Below are 22121 nucleotides of genomic sequence, written 5' to 3'. Positions count from 1 at the left end.
CCGACACAGGGCCTGAACCCAGGAACTGTGAGATCATGACCTGAGCCGAAGACGGATGCTCAACCGACTGAGCCACCCAGGCGCCCCAACATTTAAAAAAAAAAACCTTAAAAAACGAAACAAAACCAGACTGGCCCATGGCCTGTGAGCTTCTTGGCTGAGTGATGCCATCAGAAGAGGGCCCTTTGGCCTCGGTATCTGTGTATCTTCCTTCCTGGTTGGTCAGGTTCCTAGGAGATGGGCCTTTTACTGTCGCATCTTCCCAGTCCTGGGTGCTGAGTGGGGGTGGTGAGGGCTGCAGTGGGGACATTTCAGCTCCTGCATTCAGGGGCACCGGTGTACTTAACGCTCTGGTGTCCAGGGTGACTCTTGGACCTTAGCTGCCACCCACCGCACTCTCTTTCGGAGCCCTGGGGGGTGGGGTGGCCACCAACCACCGTGCCTTGGGGGATGGTGATGGCGGCATTGTGCCAGAGAGATCATTTTGGCTCCCCAGCCTGCTGGCTGACAATTTTGGCTTAGTTTTCAAAAACAACTGCTCTAGCTGTGACCGCGCTGGGGTTTCGGGAAAAAGCACAGTGTACCCGGTGCTGGGCTCATCATCTCTGCCCAGAGTGACGCTGGAACGGAAAGTGAGCGTCAAGAAGGTGTCCCCTGCCTGCCGGTCTGGGGAAAGAACATTCCGGCGGCAAGTGCCCGGCACAATGCAGTGGCCTGGAGGGCTCATCCCCACCGAGACTCCTCAGAGACTCCAGAGTTTATGCTCCCAGAGCGTCAGCAGGTCTAGCTTGTGGTGCTAGAATTTGCATAACTAACAAATCCCCAGGTGCTGCTGCTGCTGCTGGTTCGGGTATCACACCTTATAAACCACTCACACCGGAAGCACTTAGCACCTGTGCACCAACAACGGCCAGTGTCATCATTGTTTTCTTCCCCTAATTCCCCAGGGAGGCCCAATACACCAGGATAGAACGCAGGGGCGTGCCATCCTATACTTAACTCAGTTGAACCAACATAACCCCCCTTCCCACCCCCTGCATTTCCTGGCTGCCCAAGCAGGGCCGAGATCAGGTGTCCTGCGGGCCCTCCCAGTTTCCACAGGGAAAGTGAGGCCTGCAGAGGGTCAGAGGATTGGCGTGGCCACCCGGCCGGGCCGGTCAGGGCAGAGCAGGGCTTTTGTAGGAGCTCAGGACTTTTCCAGGGCCGCTGGTCTCTTAATGAACGGTGGCTTCCTCTTTTGGGGCCGAGTTTTGGCTGCCCCTGCTCCGCTCCTCCTCCCGCCTCCGCCTCCGCCTCTACCAGGGACAGCGAATGGGAAATTTGAGTTTCCTCTGCTTTAGCCAGGGCTGGCTCTTCCCGACAAGGGGGATTTCTCTACCTGGACTCTCCAGCCTTCTGCCTGTGGGGTCCAGAGGGGGCCCCTGCCGGGAAGCGCCCAGGTGGGTGGGTGGGGGCAAGATGGGGAAGGCCCAAGGCTCCCCGGGAAGGTGAGGGAGGGTTGGGGGGGGGGAGGGCTGAAGGGGGCTGAGGCCTGGCTGTCCTCTGACCCCTCCGCAGATATGCTGGATTTAGAGGAGCGCTGCGGGGCGGGGGGCTAGGGAGTGGCAAGAAGGAGGGGAAAGAGACAGAGACTGAGAAACAGAAAATCAGAGAGGCAGAGGCCTAGAGAGACAGGGGGAGTCACGGGGACACAGAAGCAGACGCACGGAAATAATGAGGCCGAGAGACGGAAAGATCCCGCGCGACCTCCTACGGAGACAGTGGTCAGATAAAGAGCGAGCGAGCGAGGCACAGGGAAAAGAGGCGGTGCAGAGGTACAAAGAGACACCCAGAGAGACAGAGAGGCGGACAGAGATCGCCGGGAGGCACGGGAGACAAGTAGGGACGAAGAGGAAACGGTGGGCTGGCCCTCGGAGGGCGAGAAAGGAGAAGGAGAGTGGCGATTCAGAGAAGAGAAAGTTAGGGAAACTTCGCACGGAAGGCCGAGCGGGGCGGGACGCCGGGATCCCCGCCCGCCCCGCCCCGGAAAACGCGGCTTCCGGAGGGTCGCTATAAAGCGCGGCGCCCCGGGCCCGGCTGCAGCCGCTCGCCGCCGGCCATGTGCCCCCGCGCCGACGCCGTCCCGGACGCCGAGGCCCAGCGGCCGCCCGCGACCCCCGGCCCCGCCTGCCGCCCGCTGCCCTGGGCCCTCAGCGTCGCGCTGCTGCTGCTCGCCGGCACCTGCGCCGCCTGCTGGCTCAGCGCCTGGGTCGCGCCCGCGACCTCCGCGGCGCCCGGCCCCAGCCTCCCCCGCGTCCCCGAGCAGCCGCCCGACGCCCGCGCCCGCCTCCCCGACTCTCCGCAGGTGAGATGCGCCCCAGCCCCGGGGCCCCCGAGCGCACCCCTTGCCTATGCAGGGCTTCGCGGGGGCCCCTCCCGGCGGCACCCCGTCTGCATCCCGGGCCCCGGACCCCGAGGGCTAGTCATCTCGAACCGCTGAGGGGACTCGAGGTTCTTTCTCAGCTCGCGGAGGACCTCGGTTTTTCTCCCGCACCCTTGGGGTATCCCCCTGTCCCTCCCCAGGGAGCCCCCGGAGGGTACCTCTCCTCTTTACTGAGCCACGAGGTTCTGCCCTGGCAGACCCCAGGGCTTGGGGCCAGCTTGAGCCACCAGCCTGGGGTGTGCGTGTGCGCTCCTGCTGAACTTTTGGAGCCCGGGGCGGGGGCGGGGGGCTCAAGGCCTGCGCGGACCCGGGGGACCCCCCCTCCCCCGCTCTCCCGGGACTGCGGCAGCGGGAGGGGGGGGCCTGCATCCCACTTTACGCCTTTCCTCTTCGCAGGCCGTGTTCGCGCAGCTGGTGGCCCAAGATGGTGAGTGTCCTGCGTCATTCCCTTGGGGGGGGGGCGTGGGGGCCGGGGGTGGCCACGAGGCCGAGGAACCCTCGGGAGAGGGAGGCCTCTTCCCCCCACTCTCTAAGAGCTGTCCCCTCACCGCTTTGAACCTTCTCTGTCTTTCTGACCTTCCCATGACCCTCTCTGGGTGCCGCTTTTCTTCTTCTGACCTCCAAATGTGCCTACCTCAGACGCCCCCACCCCCACTCCTGCCCGCACCCCCACCCCTGCCGTGGCACCTGTGGCTTGATCCCACAGACCCTAGCCTGCTCTTGTCTCTCCCACTGGGTTCCCCAAGGTCCAGACTTTCCTCTCCTTCTCCCCCGGTTCCCTTTGCTGCTTCTGGAGACCTCCTTCTAACCTCTTTCCCCTTCCAGACGCTCCCTCCCCCTTCCCCTTCCCCTCCCCCTTTCAGACTCTCCTCCCCACCCTTCCCCTCTGTCTTCTCCCGATTCCTGAGACCCTCCCCCCACCACCTCTCCCTGCACCTCCTCCCTCTCTGAGGCGCCTCCCCCTGCCCCTCAGATCCCCCCCTGCCCTCCCTGGCCAAACCCCTTCCTTCCCTTACCAGCCTCACCTCCCTCTGGGAACCTCTTCCTTCCAAGACCTCCCCAGCGCCCCTCCCCAGGCCTGCACCTCTGCCCCCCAGCAGTGCTCAGCCAACCTCCCCTCTTCTTCCTCCCTCCTTCAGTACAGCTGACTGAAGGGCCCCTGCGCTGGTACAGCGACCCAGGCCTGGCAGGGGTGTTCCTGGGGCCCGGCCTGAGCTACGACCAGCACTCGCGGGAGCTGATGGTGGCAGAGCCTGGCGTCTACTATGTTTTCTTGCACCTGAAGCTGCAGCGGGTGGTATCCAGCTTCGGCTCGGGCTCTGTCTCCGTTGCCCTGCACCTGCAGCCCCTGGGCGCTGGGGCTGCGGCCCTGGCCCTGACCTTGGACCTGCCGCCTCCATCCTCCAAAGCCCTGGACTCAGCCTCTGGTTTCCGAAGCAGCCTGATGCACCTGGGCGCAGGCCAGCGCCTGGTCGTTCACCTGCGCGCAGAGGCGGGGGCACACCTTGCCTGGCAGCTTGCGCAGGGCGCCACGATCTTGGGCCTCTTCCGAGTGGCCACCAAAGTCCCTGCTGGACTCTCCCTGCCACCATGGCCCATTGACACTGGGCCTGGGTACCCCCCGCCGGACAGAGAATGAATGCTGCCTTCTTTCACCGGGGCTCTTGGTGACGCCCGGCCACTCTACCTCACCCGGCTTGGCAGGGGTCCCCGCTGCTGACCCCCTCCTCGAGGACTCTCCAATGGGACTCTCTCCCACTCCTGCCTCAAGTCGAACTTTTGGTATTTATTCTGAGCTTGAGCTCAACGGCATACTTTATATTAGTCCATTGTATTAATCCATTCAATGTATATTTATTGAACATCTTCTATATGCCAGGCCCTGTGCAGGGCTGGAGACAGAGCAGCAAACAACAGGAAAAAACAAAACAAAACAAAAAAACAACTATTTATGTCAATATGTGAGAAATAAAGACTCATCCACAGCCCTGCTGCGGCTTTCGAGGGGCTAGTCTTTGGGGGGGGTCCGTGTGACTACGCTGTGTGACCTTCACGCATGGAGTTTGTTTTGAGCATCTCCTGTGTCGTCAGGCACTGTTTGAGATGTTGGGGACACAGCCCTGAGCAGGCCAGATAGCCCAGCTTTTGCCAAGCTGGCCGTCAGGTATGCCCGCTTGACCCTGTTAACCATGACTGCGTGCGACCCTGTATGACCAGACCACGTGGGGGGCGTGAGGTGGGGCGTGGCACGGGGTTAAACAATACTTACAAACTTAATGACTACGAAATATTGAGGCTTTGTTGCATGCCAGGCAGCGTGAGTTACCTTCTATGAGACCTAACTATCCTATACTTTAGGGATTTCTTTCCCATCTTATTATTATTTGGGCTCCTGAAGTCACCTACTTCTCGTATCTGTGGTGGAGGTGTTGTGGAACGCCATTCTGCAGGACCTGGCTTGCCGACTGTGTTCCGTGACCTCACGCTGGTAACTTAAAATCAGCCAAGAGGCATCTGCCTGCAAATGCTTCAGGTCGGCTTCATGTATTGTGTGTGGATCATCTGTTTAAGACAGCGATGGAGAAAATGATGTTAAACATGTAGTTTATGCTTAAAAGTGTGGCTTGTCTTGGGCTGTTGCGTTGTGAATAGCACACGGAAAATTGAGGAAGTCTTGTGTTTTCGGACCATTTATCGGATTTAGCGAAGATGTTGCTCAACATGACTGGCAAGCCAGTGAGCGTGGACATCTTTGTCATCCCAGGCCATCTGCGTCTTTAAAGGAACAGGATCGACCAATATTCAGTTGTCACTTGGAATTCCGGGTGGCTCTGGGGACAGGAGTGGGAAAAATCAAGGGAGGTAATCTGTCAGAATTGACTATGGAATTTGCAATGAAAAGTATTTTATATATGTATTTCGCAGATTCTGTGCTGCACATTTTTGCCAACAAAATTGATAATAAATGCACATAGTCATTTTCCCCCCCTCTGGAGAGCTGGTTGTTAGGCATTTGCTAGCACACCGGTGTCTCCAGGCCAGGCCAGCTCCCCCAGCCCCATAACGTCCCCACCATGTAGGTCTGCCTGCTGGTCAACATAAACCAGCGGGATCTCGGCTTGTTTTTTATTTTTTTAAATTTCTTATTTATTTTTTTAATGTCTTTATTTTTGAGAGAGAGAGAGAGAGAGAGAGAGAGAGAGAGAGCAAGCTGGGGAAGGGCAGAGAGGGAGACACAATCCGAAGCAGGCTCCTGGCTCTGAGCTGTCAGCACAGAGTCTCATGCGGGGCTTGAACCCACCAACTGTGAGATCATGACCTGAGCTGAAGTCCGACACTTAACAGAGCCACCCAGGCACCCCTGAATCTTGGCTTCTTATTCAGGACGAAAGGGGCTGGGGTGGGCAGAGAAGTCCCCACAGAGCAGATGACCTGGAGGGGCCTTAGGAGAAGGTAAGGGAATGAGGGAGGCAGAGTTGGGAGAGTGGCCTGCACTGGCCAGACGGGGGTTGTGGGATGGGCAGTGAGGCTGCGGATGTGGAGGCGAATGCCGTTTGCCTGACTCACTTCTACCCGTTCTCAAAGAGTCCCTCCTGAGTGAGCAGAACTGGCATTAAGCTGACACCTGTGAATGTTCCCCCCTTCCCCCATATTGGCAATGAAATTATCAAGCGAATTGGTTGTTCTGTGAAAAGGAAGCAAGTGTAAAATGACCTCTAAAGGCCCAAGGAGCTGTTAAGACGGGAGAAAAAGGTCTGCCAGTCCAGCTCCATGAGAAACGGTTTATTAAGGGGGCTTACAGGCAGAAGGCCGTTTGGAGTGGCTCTGGAAACCCCCACCTCCTGTCAGACCTGCTGGAGGCTGGGAGTCCATAGTGGGGGGGGGGGGCACTCAGGAGGAGCGTGTTTGAGTCATGTACCAGAGCCGATCAAGGACCTCCCATACTCAAGGGTGTGGTTAAGTAAAAGGGAAAGAGTGTGTGTGTGTGTGTGTGTGTGTGTGTGTGGTGCCGCACTTCAGAGTGATCATTGTGGCCGTTTGTCCAAGATCGCTTTAGTCTGGGTCACACGCTGGCAAATGCCTGTTACCGCCTGCCCCCATTGCTAGATGCTTCCTCTGGACTTCTGCCCTTGCTGTCCAAAACCTTGCCCTTGGTGCACCTCCAGGGTTGTTGGGGGAAGGGCGCTTCCCAGAACCCTTGGTCCAGGGGCCAGCTTCCGGCTACCCTGGAAGCCCGGTTGTTGCCTATTTTGAGTAGCACCCGGTGACGCAAGTCCTCTGGGGCAGCTGATTGGGCCAGAGTGGACACATGACTCGAGCTGGGCCAATCACGTCCCCTTGCACAGGAACAGGGGCAGGCCTGGCTCTACCGAGGGTATTGATCAGGAATCGGAAGCTGTACGTGAGACAGAAGCATGGAGGGAGCCACGTGCAGACACAGAAAGGGGGAAGGAAGATGTATGGGGATTCGCAGATGAGACCAAAGAGCCCTAGAGAGACAGAGGAGCTACCTAGGTTCCCTACTTGTCTCTTCCAGGTGATGTGGGGAAACCCTAGTGGCGTTAGTTTGCTGGGGCTGCTCCAACAAAGTGCCATAAACTGGGTGGCTTAAAGCACCAGATAATTACTGCCTGCCAGTCCTGGAGGCCAGAAGTCCGAATTCGAGGTGTTGGCAGGGCCAGGCTCTCTCCAACAGCCCTGCCTCTTCCAGCTTCTGGTGGGTGCTGGCCCTCCTTGGCGTTCCTTTCCTGGCTACTGACGTTACTCTCATCTCTGCCTCCATTGTGGCATGACTGTTTCCCTTCTGTGTGTCTCGTGTTTCTCTTCTGTTTGTATAAGGACACTGCTCTTGCTGGATGGAGAGCCTCCAACTTCCTACTTCAGTATAACCTCATCTTAATTTAACTGGTAATATCTGCAAAGACCCTATATCCAAATAAGGTCACACTCTCAGGTTCCAGAAAGGACACGAGCACCCCACACCCCACCCCACCCCACCCCGCGGCGGTCGGGGGTGGGGGTGGGCGACATTATTCAACCTAGTACATTTAGTGTCTACCCTTAGCAGCCATGAGAAACTTGGGTGCCCTCCCATGAATTTCCTTCTGGGGTGGGTTCTGTTCCATGCTGCTCGAGGATGCAGGCCTTCAAGGTTGTTGGTGCCTTTCTTGGTAGTTTTGGGGTCTGAGAGTCTGTCCTACTTCCTGGGTTATTTGGGTCTGGGCGTGTCCCACGACAAGGATACTTAGGCCGCATAATCGTAGGATGTTACCAATACCCAAGGTATACAGATGGAATTCGACAACAGTGACAGTAATTACAGCTGACATTTATTAATGCTTACTGTTCCCAGGCACTAATTGCTTTGCAAAGACTCCAGCAGGAAGCTACTATTTTATTTTAATTCTCATTTTACAGGCAAAGAAACGAAGGCCGAGGGAGGTTAGCCCAAGATCACACAGCTAATAACAGAGTGGTTGACAGTGTGAGTTGTAGAACCAGGCTTCCTGGAGCCCTAGTCACTTCCAAGTGACCTCATAGAATACAGAAAAGTTGGGGTCGAATAGTGTCCCCCCCCCATTCATATGTGGAAGCCCTACCTGCTCAGGACCTCAGAATGTGACTGTATTTGGAGATGGGTCTTTACAGAGGTAATTGTGTTAAAAGGAGGTGATTAGGCTTGGCCCTAATCCAGTATGACTGGCATCCTTGTAAAAAGGGGAAATTTGGAGATAGACACACACACACAGGGAGAATGCCATGTGATGGTGAGGAGGCACATCAATAAACCAAGGCCTGGGACAGACCCCTCCCTTGCAGCCTCAGAGAGAACCAGTCCTGAACACACTTTGATTTTGGACTTTTGGTCTCCGGAACCGTGAGAGAATAAATGTTTTGTTTAAGACACCCAGTTTGTGCTACTTTGTTGTGATAGCCCTAGCCAACTGATACAGATGGTTACAGGATTCCCTTGCATTTAAGAGACACTTAATGCACAGTGCCAGGCTCTTGATAAGCACTCGATACATTTCACACCAACTCACACATGGAATTCTACAGTGACATATGGGTTTGTGACAAACAATGGAATGCCTGAGTGGCTCAGTCCATTAAGCGTCCAACTCTTGATTTCTGCTCAGGTCATGAGCTCATGGTTCATGAAATAGACCCCTTCATCGGGCTCTGTGCTGACAGTGTGGAGCCTGCTTGGGATTCTCTCTATCCCTCCTCTGCTAGCGCTCTCTCATCTCTCTCTCTCTTTCAAAAATAAATAAACTTAAAAAGAAAACAACAACAAAGGAGAGGGGGTACAATGGCACATCTGTGATGTCAAAAAGACACCCTTGCCAAGATAGGGGTTATAAAGTTACAAACGCAATTCTAGAAAGATGTGGTGTTGCAAAGACAACCACAGAGGGGCGCCTGGGTGGCTCAGTCAGGGCTCCCGTCTCGATGATCTCTTGGTTGGTTGTGCAATCTAGCCCCATGTTGGGCTCTGTGTTGAGTGTGGAGCCTGCTTAAGATTCTCTCTCTCCCTCTGCTGCTCCCCTACTCTCTCTCTCTCTCTCAAAAAATAAAATAAAAACAAAAATAAAAAAGCCTAAAAACAAAAAACAAAAAACGACCATGGATTCATAGTCCTGCATCCACAACTATAAAATCCCCAAACAGAAAAATCTTCATAAACTCCTTCAACAGCCCAAATGGACTGAACTCATGTGAATGTGTTTATGATTTTTACTGATTCCTTAGCTCAAATATTCCTATAATAGGGATGTTAGTATGCTTGATTAATGGGTGCTGTTCCAGAAGCCTGTGGTATGTGGTGGTAACATATGTATAATATATACTGTATGAGTCCCCTTTAATATGATGTGATATGTATGGTACGAGTCTGCTTTATTACTCACACAAAACTACTGCTGATTCTTCTGGCCACCAAATCTGTGGAGGCTTTTCCTGACACCAATAAGCAATTCTCAGCCACCCGCAAGGAGTCATCAGAGTCCCCTTCCCCCACCCCCCGGAGTCACCTCATAGAACAAAGATGCTGCTAGTGTTTTATTTTAGGAATTTACTAGAGTTTACAAGCCCTGTGTTGGGGGTGAGGTCAGATATATAGAGATAGATATGTAGATATCTGTCTATATCTCTATCTATCTATCTATCTATTACCAGTGTAAATACTGGATTCCAAAACATATTTGACTTCTAGGGTTTGGGATCAGGGATTGTGGAGTTGTATGAGAGAGTGGGATGTAAATCCAGACCCTTCACAAGAGGTGGGACGTACAAAGTGGTGATGGCCCACCTACACCATCCCAGGGGCAGGACCCTTTGGAGGAGGGTTTCCTGGCTGAGGGTTCTCAGACTTTTCAAGTGCAGTTTCCAACCTCTCTGCGAAGAGTCAAGGCTCTTCTCATCCCTCTCTTGCTTCCCTCAGTCTCTGACCCTCTGCTACCCAGGATGGGTGTGGGTCTGAAGACACTGAGCAGAGACCCTGCACCCTCCCACCTCCCCACCAGCAGCGTTGTGGGATGAATTTCCAGTGATGGAAGCTGAGTGCAAAGCCTGAAGCCTTGCAGCAGCTTCCCGTGTGTGTGTGTGTGTGTGTGTGTGCGTGTGCTGGGAGCAGTATGGTGAGGAAGGAGCAGAGATGGGTCACAGAGCATTTTTGAAAATGATGTTCAGAATACTTAATGTGAGAGCTACCCTGTTAACAATATCAGAAGTGCACAACACTTCCCCTTGTCAGCTACAGGCATAACATTGTACAGGGGAAGTCTAGAACGTCTTGGTCTTGCATTACAGACCCTCTGCCCCCACTGAATGTGAACAATTACCCGGTTGCCCCTGGGGTCAGATTTCTACGAATCTGTCGACTTTAGATACCACAGACCAAGAAAATCTTCGGTATTTGTCTTACAGTCTGTGTCTGTCTTACTTCACTTAGCATAATGTCTTCCAGGTTCATCTGTGTTGCTGCAAGGGGCAGGGTTTCCTTTTCTTTTTAAAAAATTGTTAACTTTTTTTTTTTTTTTGAGAGACAGAGCACAAGTATGGAGGGGCAGAGAGAGAGGGAGACACAGAATCCGAAGCAGACTCCAGGCTCCGAGCTGTCAGTTCAGCGCAGAGCCCGACACGGGACTTGTACCCACAAACGATGAGATCATGACCTGAGCCCAAGTCAGATGCTTCGCCAATGGAGCCACCCAGGTGCCCCTCCTTCTCTTTTAGGGCTGAGTGGTATCCCATGATATGGCTACACCACATTTTCATTATCTGTCAGAAGTCATTTAGGTTGTTCCCAGATCTTGGCCATTGTGAATGATGCTTCAGTGAACATGAGAGTGTAGATATTTCTTGGGGAATCCTGATTTCGACTCTCTTGGATATATGCCAGGAAGTGGAATTGCTGGGTCATACAGAGTGTGCGTTTTTAGACTCACTCAGAGCTGAGTTCAAGCCCTCATTCTGCCAGGGCTACCTAAGCTGTGCACCCTTGTGCAAGTGCATTGACCTCTCTGTGCCTAGTGTGTCTTCAACTGTAAAATTGGAAAACATTTTGTGTCTCATGGGCAGTTGGGAGCATCCAGTCAGCGAATGGGTTTAATAGCATAGTGCCTTGTACTTCACCCAAAATATGGAAGCTATTATCAGTTGGGTCACAGAGAGACGATATCAAAGGTCCCAGGTGCATCAGGCAAAGAGAAGGTTTGGGGAAGTGAGTTCCAGGTGGGCAGGGCAGCATATACCAAAGCCAGAGGTAGGAGAGTGACCACAACAGTGTGAAACGGGGGGAAGGGATTAGACCATACCAGCTCGAGGATGCCAGCCAGTTTTACCCTGAGCATAATGGAGTGTTAGGAATACAACAGGTCAGATTAGCTTTTTGACTAGATCTCTGCGGCAGGGATGTCAAATTACAATGAAAGGCAGAGAGTAGAGGCAAGGAGGCCCATGGGATTACCCGGCCGAGAGAGAGCAGGAGGTTTGGGATGAAGTGTTAGGTCTGAAGATGGAGAGGGAGTGTGTGCATATAAGAGAGAGACAGAAAGGAACAGGAGTTGCCAAAGCTTTGAATATGGGCGAGAGGGAGGAGGAAGAGAAGCCAAGACTTGTGGCTCGTGCAACTAAGAGGTATTTAGGGATTTGGGGACCCTGGAAACTCATAGGTCACTTTGGGATGAATGGAATTTCCACGTGCCTCTGAGGTGGCCATGTGGGAATATTAAGTTGGTTCTGCGGCTATGCAAGCCCTTTGGCTAGGATGGAGATTTAAGAGTTGTTGGTATATTTATATAAAGGATGTTCGGGGCAAAGATGAGATGTCTTAGAATAACAAGTGAAGAAGTAACAGAAAAGAGGGTCTCAGATCAAGCACTGAGGAACTTCAATATGTAATGGTTCAGTAGGTGGTCAGATGTGCACAAAAGCCTGCGAGAGGAGCAGCCAGACAAGAAAGAGGAAAGTCAAGATCCCAAGGAATGTGCTTCAGAGGAGGAAGTTGTGCTCAATGATATCTGATAGTGCAAAAAGTCCGTCAAGATGAGAACCAAAAATATCCTCCAGAGTTTGAATCATCAAAATCATGAGTGGTTAACTCTTCTCAGGGGCGTAAATGAATGAATCAAGTTGCATCAGAGTGGCTTGAGAAATTAGTGACAAGCTAAGACTTTGAGATGGCCTCTACAGGCAACTTCTTTTAAAGAAGTAAGTTTTTGGGGCGCCTGGGTGGCTCAATCGGTTAAGTGCCTGACTTTAGCTCAGGTCATGATCTCACGGTTTGTGGGTTTGAGCCCCGCGTCGGGCTCTGTGCTGACAGCTCAGAGCCTGGAGCCTGCTTCAGATTCTGTGTCTCCTTCTCTCTCTGCCCCTCCCCTGCTCATGCTCTGTCTCTCTCTGTCTCAAAAGTAAATAAACATTAAAAAATTTAAAGGAGTAAGTATTTGGAGCTCACTTTGGCAGCATAGACACTAAAACTGGAAGGATACAGAGAAGACTGGCATGCAACCTGTGTAAGGGTGATGTGCAAATTCGAGAAGCATTCCATAATAGAAGAAAGAGTATTTGGGAATAATTTCAGATTTCAAGAAAAGTTACATGAATAAAAAGGGTAGAAAGAACAACCACATACCCTTCATCCAGATGCATCCATTGTTAACATTTTGTCCCATTTTCTTCACCATTCGCTCCCCCCCGGCCCCTATACGAGAATATAAACTGTAAGTATTTATTTAAGATGAGTCAGACAAGAACAAGATTATTAAGAAACAAACCCAGAGGAAACCAAAACCCCAAAGGCTGGGGCAGTTCTAGGAAATTCCAAATGTGGTGTGAGTGGATTCAAGAAATAGGAGGAAGTTTTGGGGGTATTTATCAAGGTGATTACTTAGAAAGAAACACAAGAGGGTGAGGGGATCGGACAAAATGGAGGAAGAGGAGTGGGAGATAGAGGTTTCCAGTTATGGAATGAATAAATTGTGGGGATGAAAAGCACAGCATAAAGAATATTGTCGATGTTGTTGTGATAGCATTGCATGCTGACAGGGGGTGGCTGCACTTGTGCTGAGCAAAGTGTAAGACACAGACTTATTGCATCACTATGTTGTGCATCTGAAACTAGTGTAACATTGGGTGTCACCTATACTCAAGAAAGAGAAAGAGAAAAAGAAAGGAGAAAGAAAGAAGGAAGGAAGCAAGGAAGGAAGGAAAGAAGGAAGAAGAAAGAAAGGAAGGAAGGAAGGAAGGAGGGAAAGAAGGAAGGAAAGCATGAATAGAAAGAAAGAAAGAAAGAAGGAAGGAAGGAAGGAATAAAGGAAGGAAAGAAGGAAGAAGAAAGAAAGGAAGGAAGGAAGAAAGAAGAAAGAAAGAAGAAGAAAGGAAGGAAGGAAAGAGAAAGAAGGAAAGAGAGAAAGAAAGAGAGAAAGAAAGAAAGAAGGAAGGGAGAAAGAAAGAAGAAGAAAGGAAGGAAAGAGAGAAGGAAGGAAGAAAGGAAGAAGAAAGAAGAAAGGAAGGAAGGAAAGAGAAATAAAGAAGGAAAGAAGGAAAGAAAGAAGGAAAGAAGGTAAGAAAGAAAGAAGGAAAGAAGGAAAGAAAGAAAGAAGGAAGGGAGGAAGAAAGAGGAAGGAAGGAAGGAAGAAAGGAAGAAGAAAGAAGAAAGGAAGGAAGGAAGGAGAAAGAAAGGAAAGAAAGAAGGAAAGAAGGAAAGAAAGAAAGAATGAAGGAAAGAAAGAAAGAAGAAGGAAACAAAGACACACATGGAAACTAGCTGGGTTAGCCCTACCTTCTCTTCTGATCCACACACTGAGCAAACCCAATGATATAATTTATCCTTAGGCTACATCAGTGGATGTAACTTATCACTCCTCTCCTGAGTCAAGTTATAGCAAATAGAACAGGCAGGAGCATTGTTTTTTTTTTAAGTTTATTTATTTATTTTTAAGTAGCCTCTATTCCCAACGCAGGACTCAAAACTTATGACACCCTGAGATCAAGAGTTGCAATGCTCTGCTGTCTGAGACCACAGGTGCCCCAGGAGAATTGTAATTTTCAAACTCAAAGCTGAACAGACAACTAAGAATCACGGGGCATGAGACCAAAAAAATCAACACTATGAGAGACATACCCCGAACTCCACATCAGCAGAAAAGAACCAACACCTAAAGATTCAGAGCTAAGAGAACAAACAAAAGACTCCAGAATTAGTCTAAATCATTTCCCTAGAAAGGCTTTAGCAAATTTTTGATTTGATATTTAAATACATGACTAATAAAATCTATAAGAACACTCCCTCAGATCAAGTAAAACCCTCCATTATCAATCTTTCAGGGAGATATTAAAGCTTAAAGATTACACATTGTTGCTGATTAAAGTTAGGCTGTTAAGACTTACCAGAGTGAGATGGGACAACACCTTTTCATTCGCTCATTTATTTACTCAACAAATACTTACTGGAGGTTTTTAATCTGTCAGCATGTTTCTAGGTACTGGGGACACAGGGTAAGGAAGAGAGGCTGGGGTTCTGCTTATATTCTAGATCAGGGGTCAGCAGCCCATCACCTGTTTCTGCAAGTGAAGCCTTATTGGTACATGGCCATGAATGAGCATTTGTTTATGTATCGTGAATAGTTGCTCTCATGGCCCAGCAGTGGAGTTGAGCAGCTGTGACGGAGGCCATATGGCCCATGAAACCTAAAATATTTATTGTCTGGACCTTTACAGAAAATACTACTCATCTCCCTTCTAAATAACCCCTAAGTATAATAATTCAAGATGGTACAAATGCTGTATTAGAGTTCTGCAAAGAAACAGAACCCATGGGATAAGCATGTATGTGTAGAGAGATTTATTTTGAGGAGATGGTTCACACAACTCAGGTGCCGCCCTGAAGGCATTCTTGGGGCAGAATTCCTTCTACCTCTGGGGAACTTCAGTCTTTTTCCCTGAAGGACATCAACTGATTGGATGAGGCCCAACCACATTACGGGGGGCAATATGCTTTGTTCAAAATCTGCTACTAATTTAAACATGAGTCATCTAAAAGAATACCTTCACAGCAAAATTTAGACTGATGTGTGGCCAAATATCTGGGGACTGTGGCTTAGCCAAGTTGACATACAAAATTAACCATTACAAATGTTGTGAAAGAAATATGTGGGAGATGTTCTAGACAATGGGGGGGTCGATTTTTAAAATTTTTATTTATTTATTTTGAGAGGCAGAGAGTGTGGACAGGAGAGGGGCAGAGAGAAGGAGAGAGAGAATCCCAAGCAGGGTCCGTGCTGTCAGTGCAGAGCCCAACGCCGGGCTTGATCCCATGAGCCATGAGATTATGACCTGAACTGAAACCAAGTGTCAGACACTTAACCAACTGAGCACCCCAGGCAACCCTGGTGGGGGCATGTCTATTTTTAAGTGGTGGTCATGGATATCTTCTCTTAGACGGTAGCACATGTGGTGAAATTAGAATGCTGGCAAAAATCCAGCCCCAAGGATATCTGGGAGGAAGACATTCCAGACAGAGGACACAGCAGGTGCAAAAGGCCCTGAGGTGGGAACAGTCCAGGTGTGTTTGCACCCCAGGGAGGACCAGTGTGGTTGGAGGGGAGTAGTGAGGCAGACAGTGGTAGGGAATGAGGTTAGAGAAATTATGAAGGCCTCCCGTGCACATTTGGGGATTGGACATTTTTCTGTCTTCAGGATAAAGTCAGTGAAGATTTTAAGCTATGATTGTGGTGTAGAAATTGGAAGGAGGAACGTGACTGGGAAGCTGGCAGAGGCCTCTAGGGTTGGCTTGGGCGAGGATGGGAATTGTGGAGCTAGATAGAAGTGGAGAAGCATAGGCTGCACTGACTGGGATTTGGTGCTATTTCAGTGACCTCAAGTGGCTTTCTGTTAATCACTACCCAAAACCCCCAGCTATTCACACTGACTCATCAGATCCTGCCCAATGTGCTCCTGTTACCTCCCGCATCTCACCGTCCACCTGCCCCTTCTGTTCCCGTCACAGTGGGCTTCCTAGCTGTTCCTGCGCGCGTCAGGCACAGTCCTGCCTCAGGGCCTTTGCTCTGGCTGTTCCTTCTGCCTGGAAGTCTCCTCTCCCAGGTCTTCCCGTGTAGATTCTTGGTCACCATTCACTGCTCAGATCCAAAGCCATCTCCTTACCTGACATTCCATTAAAAAGAGCACCCCTGGCCAATTCACTATGTATCATCGACCCTGTTTTATTTTGCTATCCAACACGGCATAATAAATCCCCCAAAGTTAGTGGCACAAAACAACAACCATTTTATTACACTCCTGGCTTCAGTGAGTCAACAGTCATGGCAGGGTGTAGTGGAAATGACTTATTTTCCTGTCTACAGTGCCTATGGCTCAACTGGGAAGATTCAAATGGTTGGAGATGACTTAAATAACCGTGAGTTGGTTATTAAGAATCCTCTGGATGCTTGTCAAAGTTCACTCGGGACTCTCAAACCATGCACATACCCTCGTCTTTCCTTAAAATTTTTTAAATGTTTATTTCTGAGAGAGAGAGAGCGAGAGAGACAGAGAGAGAGAGAGAGAGAGAGAGAGAGAGAGAGAGAGATCAGGGGAGAGGCAGAGAGGGAGAGGGAGACACAGAATCCAAAGCAGGTTCTAGTCTCTGAGCTGTTGGCACAGTCTGACACGGGACCCTGAATCCACCAACCGTGAGATCATGACCTGAGCCTAAGTTGGTTGATTAACTACCTGAGCCACCAAGGCGCCCCTACACTTGTCCTTTCTATGTGGCTTGGGCTTCTCGCAGCATGGCAGGCTCACATGGTGGCTGGATTCCAAGAGGCAGGGAGTGCAGAAATGGAGGCTGCCAAGACGAATCAACACTATACCTGAGAGTCACTTGTGTCATCTGCCATTCTTTCCTTAGAGCCCACCCAAATTTAAGGAGGTAGAGAAAATGACTTTGGAGGTGCAAGTTCCAACTGCATAAAGGCCCATTGGAATGGGAGATGTTAGGACACTCATCTTTGGAACACACCATCTGCCACACCACTTTGATGGCTTATTAGGAGGATTTAATTAAATGATGCAACTTTAGCAACCAGAGAGAAGGCTTCCTGTTTCGGGAAATGGTAGAGTCCGGTATGTAGGATGAGGTGCAGATGACAGAGACCCAACTTTGATTTGCCAAAGTGTGAGCTCCATGATAGCAAAAGTTTGAAATTTACTGATGAATCCCAGGTATTGAGAACAGTGCCCGACACATTAGGCAATCAGCAAACATGGGTGGGTAAGGAGGAAACGTACAAAATTGAGCATTTCAGGGCACCGCCATGGGGGAAAAGCAAAAAGGAGGCTCTCAGCACTTGGTCAGGCTTCATAGGATCCATAGAAGTCTTACAATCTTAAGAATGCCCCCCAAGAGGGAAGAGGAATTGTGCAGTGGGTACATCCTAGGGAAGGTCTGAGAGCCTCAGAATCCCTAGTAGTGCTGACTGGTGAAGCCATCTCCCTCCTGCAGCCAATCAATAAAGACTGAAAGACACGAGCCATTCTTCAAATCTGAAGACAGCAATGCAAGACTTCAAGGAACATGAAAAATCAAGAAAATGAGACACTGTCAACGAAACACAATGTTTCAGTAATTAACCCAAGGAAACTTAACTATGATGAGGGAGATGTAAGAGGGTAGAGTTATTTTATGCGGTTGAAATTAAGCTGTAATCAGCTTTAAAAAGACTGTTTTAACTATGGGGTGTTTTACGTAAGCTTCGTGTCCACAGAACAAAAACTGACAGTAGATACAAAAAAGACGAAGAGAAAAGAATCAAAGCATATTGCTATGGAAAATCGTCAAATCAAAAAGGAGGGCATCAAGAAAGAATGAAAGGAACAAAGGAGTTACAAACATCCAGAAAACAATTGATAAGATGGCAATAGGATGTCCTTACCTACCAGTAGTTACTTCAACTGTGAATGGATTAAATTCTCCAATCAAAAGACATAGAGTGGTGCAGGGGTACTGAGGTGGCTCAGTCGGTCAAGCATCTGAATCTTGATTTTGGCTCATGTCAGGGTACATTGAACCCTGTGTTAGGGTCTGCACTGAGCATGGAGTCTACTTGAGATTCTCTCTCTCTTTCTCTGCCCCCTCCCCTGCTTGCATGGTTTCTCTCTCTCCATCTCAAAAAACAACAACAACAACAACAAAACATTGAGTGGATGAATGGATTTAAAAAAAAGCCCAAGACACAACTATATGTTGCCTACAGGAGGCACACATCAGCCTTAAGAACACGAAAAGGCTCAAAGTGAAGGGATAGAGGAAGACATTCCATACCAATGGAAGCCAAAAGACAGCAGGCAACTACACTTTTATCAGACAAAATAGACTTTAAATAAAAACTGTAACAAGAGACAAGTTCATTATATAACGATAAAGGAGTCACTTCATCAAGAGGATATAACATATATGTACCTCCAGCACTGGAACACAAGGATATGTTATGCAAACATCAGAAAATCTGAAGAGAGACATAAACAGTCATGTAATAATAATAGAGGACTTTAATACCCCACTTCAATGGTGGGTAGATTAGCCAGGCAAAAAACCCAATAAGGAAACATTGGACTTGAACTGTACTTTAGGCTGAACAGACCTAACAGGATAGAGGACATTTCATCCAACACCAGCTGAATACACATCTTTTGGTACACATGGGACACTCCTTGGGATAGATAATATGTTAGGCTACAAAACAAATTTAAGAAGATTGGAACCAAACCAACTATCTTCTCTAACCACAGTGATATGAAACCAGAAATCAGTAACAGGAAAGAAAGGGAAACATTCGTGAATATGTGGAAATTAATCAATACACTCCTGAACAATCAACGGGGCAAAGAAGAAATCGAAAGGGAAATTAAAACACATCACAGAGCCAATGAAGATGGGAATATTATATACCCAAACTTATGGAATGTAGCAAAGTAGTTGGGTAAGTTAGAAGAAATAGAAGAAATGGATAAGTTAGAAGAAATTCCTAGAAGTCTACAACCTGCTGAGATTAAATCATGAAGAAATAGAAAATCTGAACAGACAAATGACTAGTAAGGAAATTTAACCAATAATCAAAAGTCCCCGAACAAACGAAAGTCCAGGACCAGATGGCTTAACTGGTTAATTCTTCCATACACTTAAACAAAAATTAGTATCAGTCTCCCTCAAACTCTTCCAAATAACAAAAGAGGGGAGAACTCTCCCAAATTCATTTTATGAGGCCAGTATTTCCTGGATACTAAAGCTGGACAAGGACATAACAAGTGATCAAAACAGTACGGTACTGGCATTAAAGCAGACACAAATCAGTGGAACACAATAGAGAGCCCATAAGTAGACCTGCGCATATGGGCAATTAATTTATGACAAATGAAGCAAGAGTATATGATGGGAAAATAACCATCTTTTCAACAACTGATTTTGGGACAACTGGGTGGCCATGTGCGAAGGAATGAAACTAGACCCCTATCTTACACCACACACAAAAATTAACTCAAAATGAATTAAAGACTTGAATGTAAGACCTGAAACCATAAAACCTCTAGAAGAAAACAGTAAGCTCCTTGATGTAGATCTTGGTGATGATTTTTTGGAACCAACTTCAAAAGCAAAGACAACAAAAACAAACGTGAACAAACATGACCAAGCCAAACCAAAAAACTTCTCTGCACAGCAAAGGAAACCATCAACCAAGTGAAAAGGCAACCCACTGAATGGAAGAAAATATTTGCAAGCCATTTATCTGATAAAGAGTTAGTCTTCAAAATATATAAGGGACTCACACAACCCTATAGCAAACAAACAAACAAACAAACAAACAACAACCACAGCAACAACAAAAACAAATAATCCAAAGAAAAAATGGGCAAAGGACCCAAGTAAACTTTTCCAAAGAAGAGATACAAAGGCCAACAGGTACATGAAAAGGTGCTCAACATCACTCAGCATCAGGGAAATGGAAATCAAAACCATAATAGATGTTACTTCATACCTGGTAGAAAGGCTTTTATCAAAAAAACTCCCAAAATAACAATTGTTGGCAAGGAAGCGGAGAAAAGGGAACCCGTAGGCACTGTTGGTGGGAATGTAAATTGGTGCAGCCATTGTGGTAAATGATATAGGGTTTCTCAAAAAAATAAAAAATAGAACTACTTTATGATCCAGCAATCTCACTTCCTGGTATGTATCCGAAGAAAACAAAATCAGTGCCTTGAAGAGATATTGGCACTCTTGTGTTAATTGTAGCATTAGTCACAATAGGCAAGATGTGGAAATCACCTAAGTGTTCACTGTTAGATGTGTGGATAAAGAAAATGTGTTACATTAACAACTCAGGCAACAACAGATGTTGGCAAGGATGCGGAGAAAGAGGATCTCTTTTGCACTGTTGGTGGAAATGCAACCTGGTGCAGCCACTCTAGGAAATAGTCTGGAGGTTCCTCAAAATATTAAAAATAGAACTACCCTACAACCCAGCAATTGCATTACTAGGTATTTATCCAAGGGATACGTGTATGCTATTTCGAAGGGACACATGCACCCCAATGTTTATAGCAGCACTGTCAACAATAGCCAAAGTATGGAGGGAGCCCAAATGTCCATCGATGGATGAATGGATAAAGAAGATGTGGTGTATATATACAATGCAGCATTACTCGGCAATCAAAAAGAATGAAAGCTTGCCATTTACAACTACGTGGATGGAACTAGAGGGTATTATGCTAAGCAAAATTAGTCAGAGAAAGACAAATATCATAGGACTTCACTCACGAGGACTTTAAGATACAAAACAGATGAACATAGGGAAAGGGAAGCAAAAATAATATAAAAACAGGGAGGAGGACAAAACACAAGAGACTCTTAAATATGGAGAACAAACAGAGGGTTACTGGAGGGGTTGTGGAAGGGGAGATGGGCTAAATGGGTAAGGGGCATTAAGGAATCTACTCCTGAAATCATTGTTGCACTAGATGCTAACTAATTGGATGTAAATTAAAATAAATAAATAAATAAATAAAAATAAAAAATAAATAAAATAGAAACTATTAAAAAAAGAAAATGTGTTAAATATATACTTCTTTTATTATAAATAGCATGCTATTATATATGGAATTATATATTATGATATTTATGTTGTATATATTATTTATATATGATATATAAATGGATATATTTATAAATATATAAATATAATATCATTTAATGAAATATGTGATTAATATGTTAATATGTATGAATTATATATAGATTAATTAGTATTGACAAATGGATATTAATATGTTATGTTGATAATATATTGATATTATATACATATATATTTTTCTTTTTAAAAATATAATTTATTGTCAAGTTAGCTATCATACACTATATACAGTGCGCTCTTGGTTTTGGGGGTAGATTCCTGTGATTCATCGCTTACATACAACACCCAGTGCTCATCCCAACAAGTGCCCTCCTCAATGCCCATCACCCATTCCCTCTCCCCCACCTCCCCATCAACCCTCAGTTTATTCTCTGTATTTAAGAGTGCCTTACGGGTTTGCCTCCCTCTCTGTTTGAAACTATTTTTTTCCCCTTCCCTTCCCCCATGGTCTTCTGTTAAGTTTCTCAGATTCCACATATGGGTGAAAACATATGATATCTGTCTTTCTCTGACCGACTTATTTCACTTAGCATTAATACCCTCCAGTTCCATCCATGTTGTTGTAAATGGCAGGATTTCATTCTTTCTTATTGCCAAGTAGTATTCCATTGTATATATAAACCACATCTTCTTTATCTGTTCGTCAGCAGATGGACATTTGGGCTCTTTCCATAATTTGGCTATTGTTGAAAGAGCTGCTATAAACATTGAGGTACAAGTGCCCCTATGAATCAGCACTCCTGTGTCCTTTGGATAAATTCCTAGTAGTACAATTGCTGGGTTGTAGGGTAGTTCTATTTTTAATTTTTTGAGGAACCTCCATACTGTTTTCCAGAGGGGATGCACCAGTTTATATTCCCACCAACAGTGCAAGAGGGTTCCCCTTTCTCCTCATCCTCAATAACATCTGTTATTTCCTGAGTTGTTAATTTTAGCCACTCTGGCCAGTGTGAGGTGGTATTTCAATGTGGTTTTGATTTGTATTTCCCTGATGAGGAGTGACGTTGAGC

General features: G+C 47.7%; 1 protein-coding gene and 1 non-coding gene across 2 annotated transcripts; both read left to right on the top strand.

The window, feature by feature from the left end:
* Positions 1-1536: 1536 nt before the first annotated feature.
* Positions 1537-5404, top strand: TNFSF9 (TNF superfamily member 9). Its single transcript, XM_027049288.2, has 3 exons — positions 1537-2344; positions 2819-2849; positions 3562-5404. The coding sequence occupies exons 1-3, from the start codon at positions 2099-2101 to the stop codon at positions 4059-4061; spliced, it is 777 nt and encodes a 258-aa protein (XP_026905089.2). The 5' UTR covers positions 1537-2098; the 3' UTR covers positions 4062-5404.
* Positions 5405-12375: 6971 nt separating this feature from the next.
* Positions 12376-12482, top strand: LOC113596424 (U6 spliceosomal RNA). Its single transcript, XR_003417156.1, has one exon. It is a non-coding gene; the product is annotated as a U6 spliceosomal RNA (small nuclear RNA).
* Positions 12483-22121: the final 9639 nt, after the last annotated feature.

The sequence above is a fragment of the Acinonyx jubatus genome, chromosome A2, assembly GCF_027475565.1.
Source record: "Acinonyx jubatus isolate Ajub_Pintada_27869175 chromosome A2, VMU_Ajub_asm_v1.0, whole genome shotgun sequence".
Taxonomy (NCBI): domain Eukaryota; kingdom Metazoa; phylum Chordata; class Mammalia; order Carnivora; family Felidae; genus Acinonyx; species Acinonyx jubatus.
The sequence above is the reverse complement of the archived record's forward strand: the minus strand, read 5'-3'. Positions and strand labels throughout refer to the sequence as shown.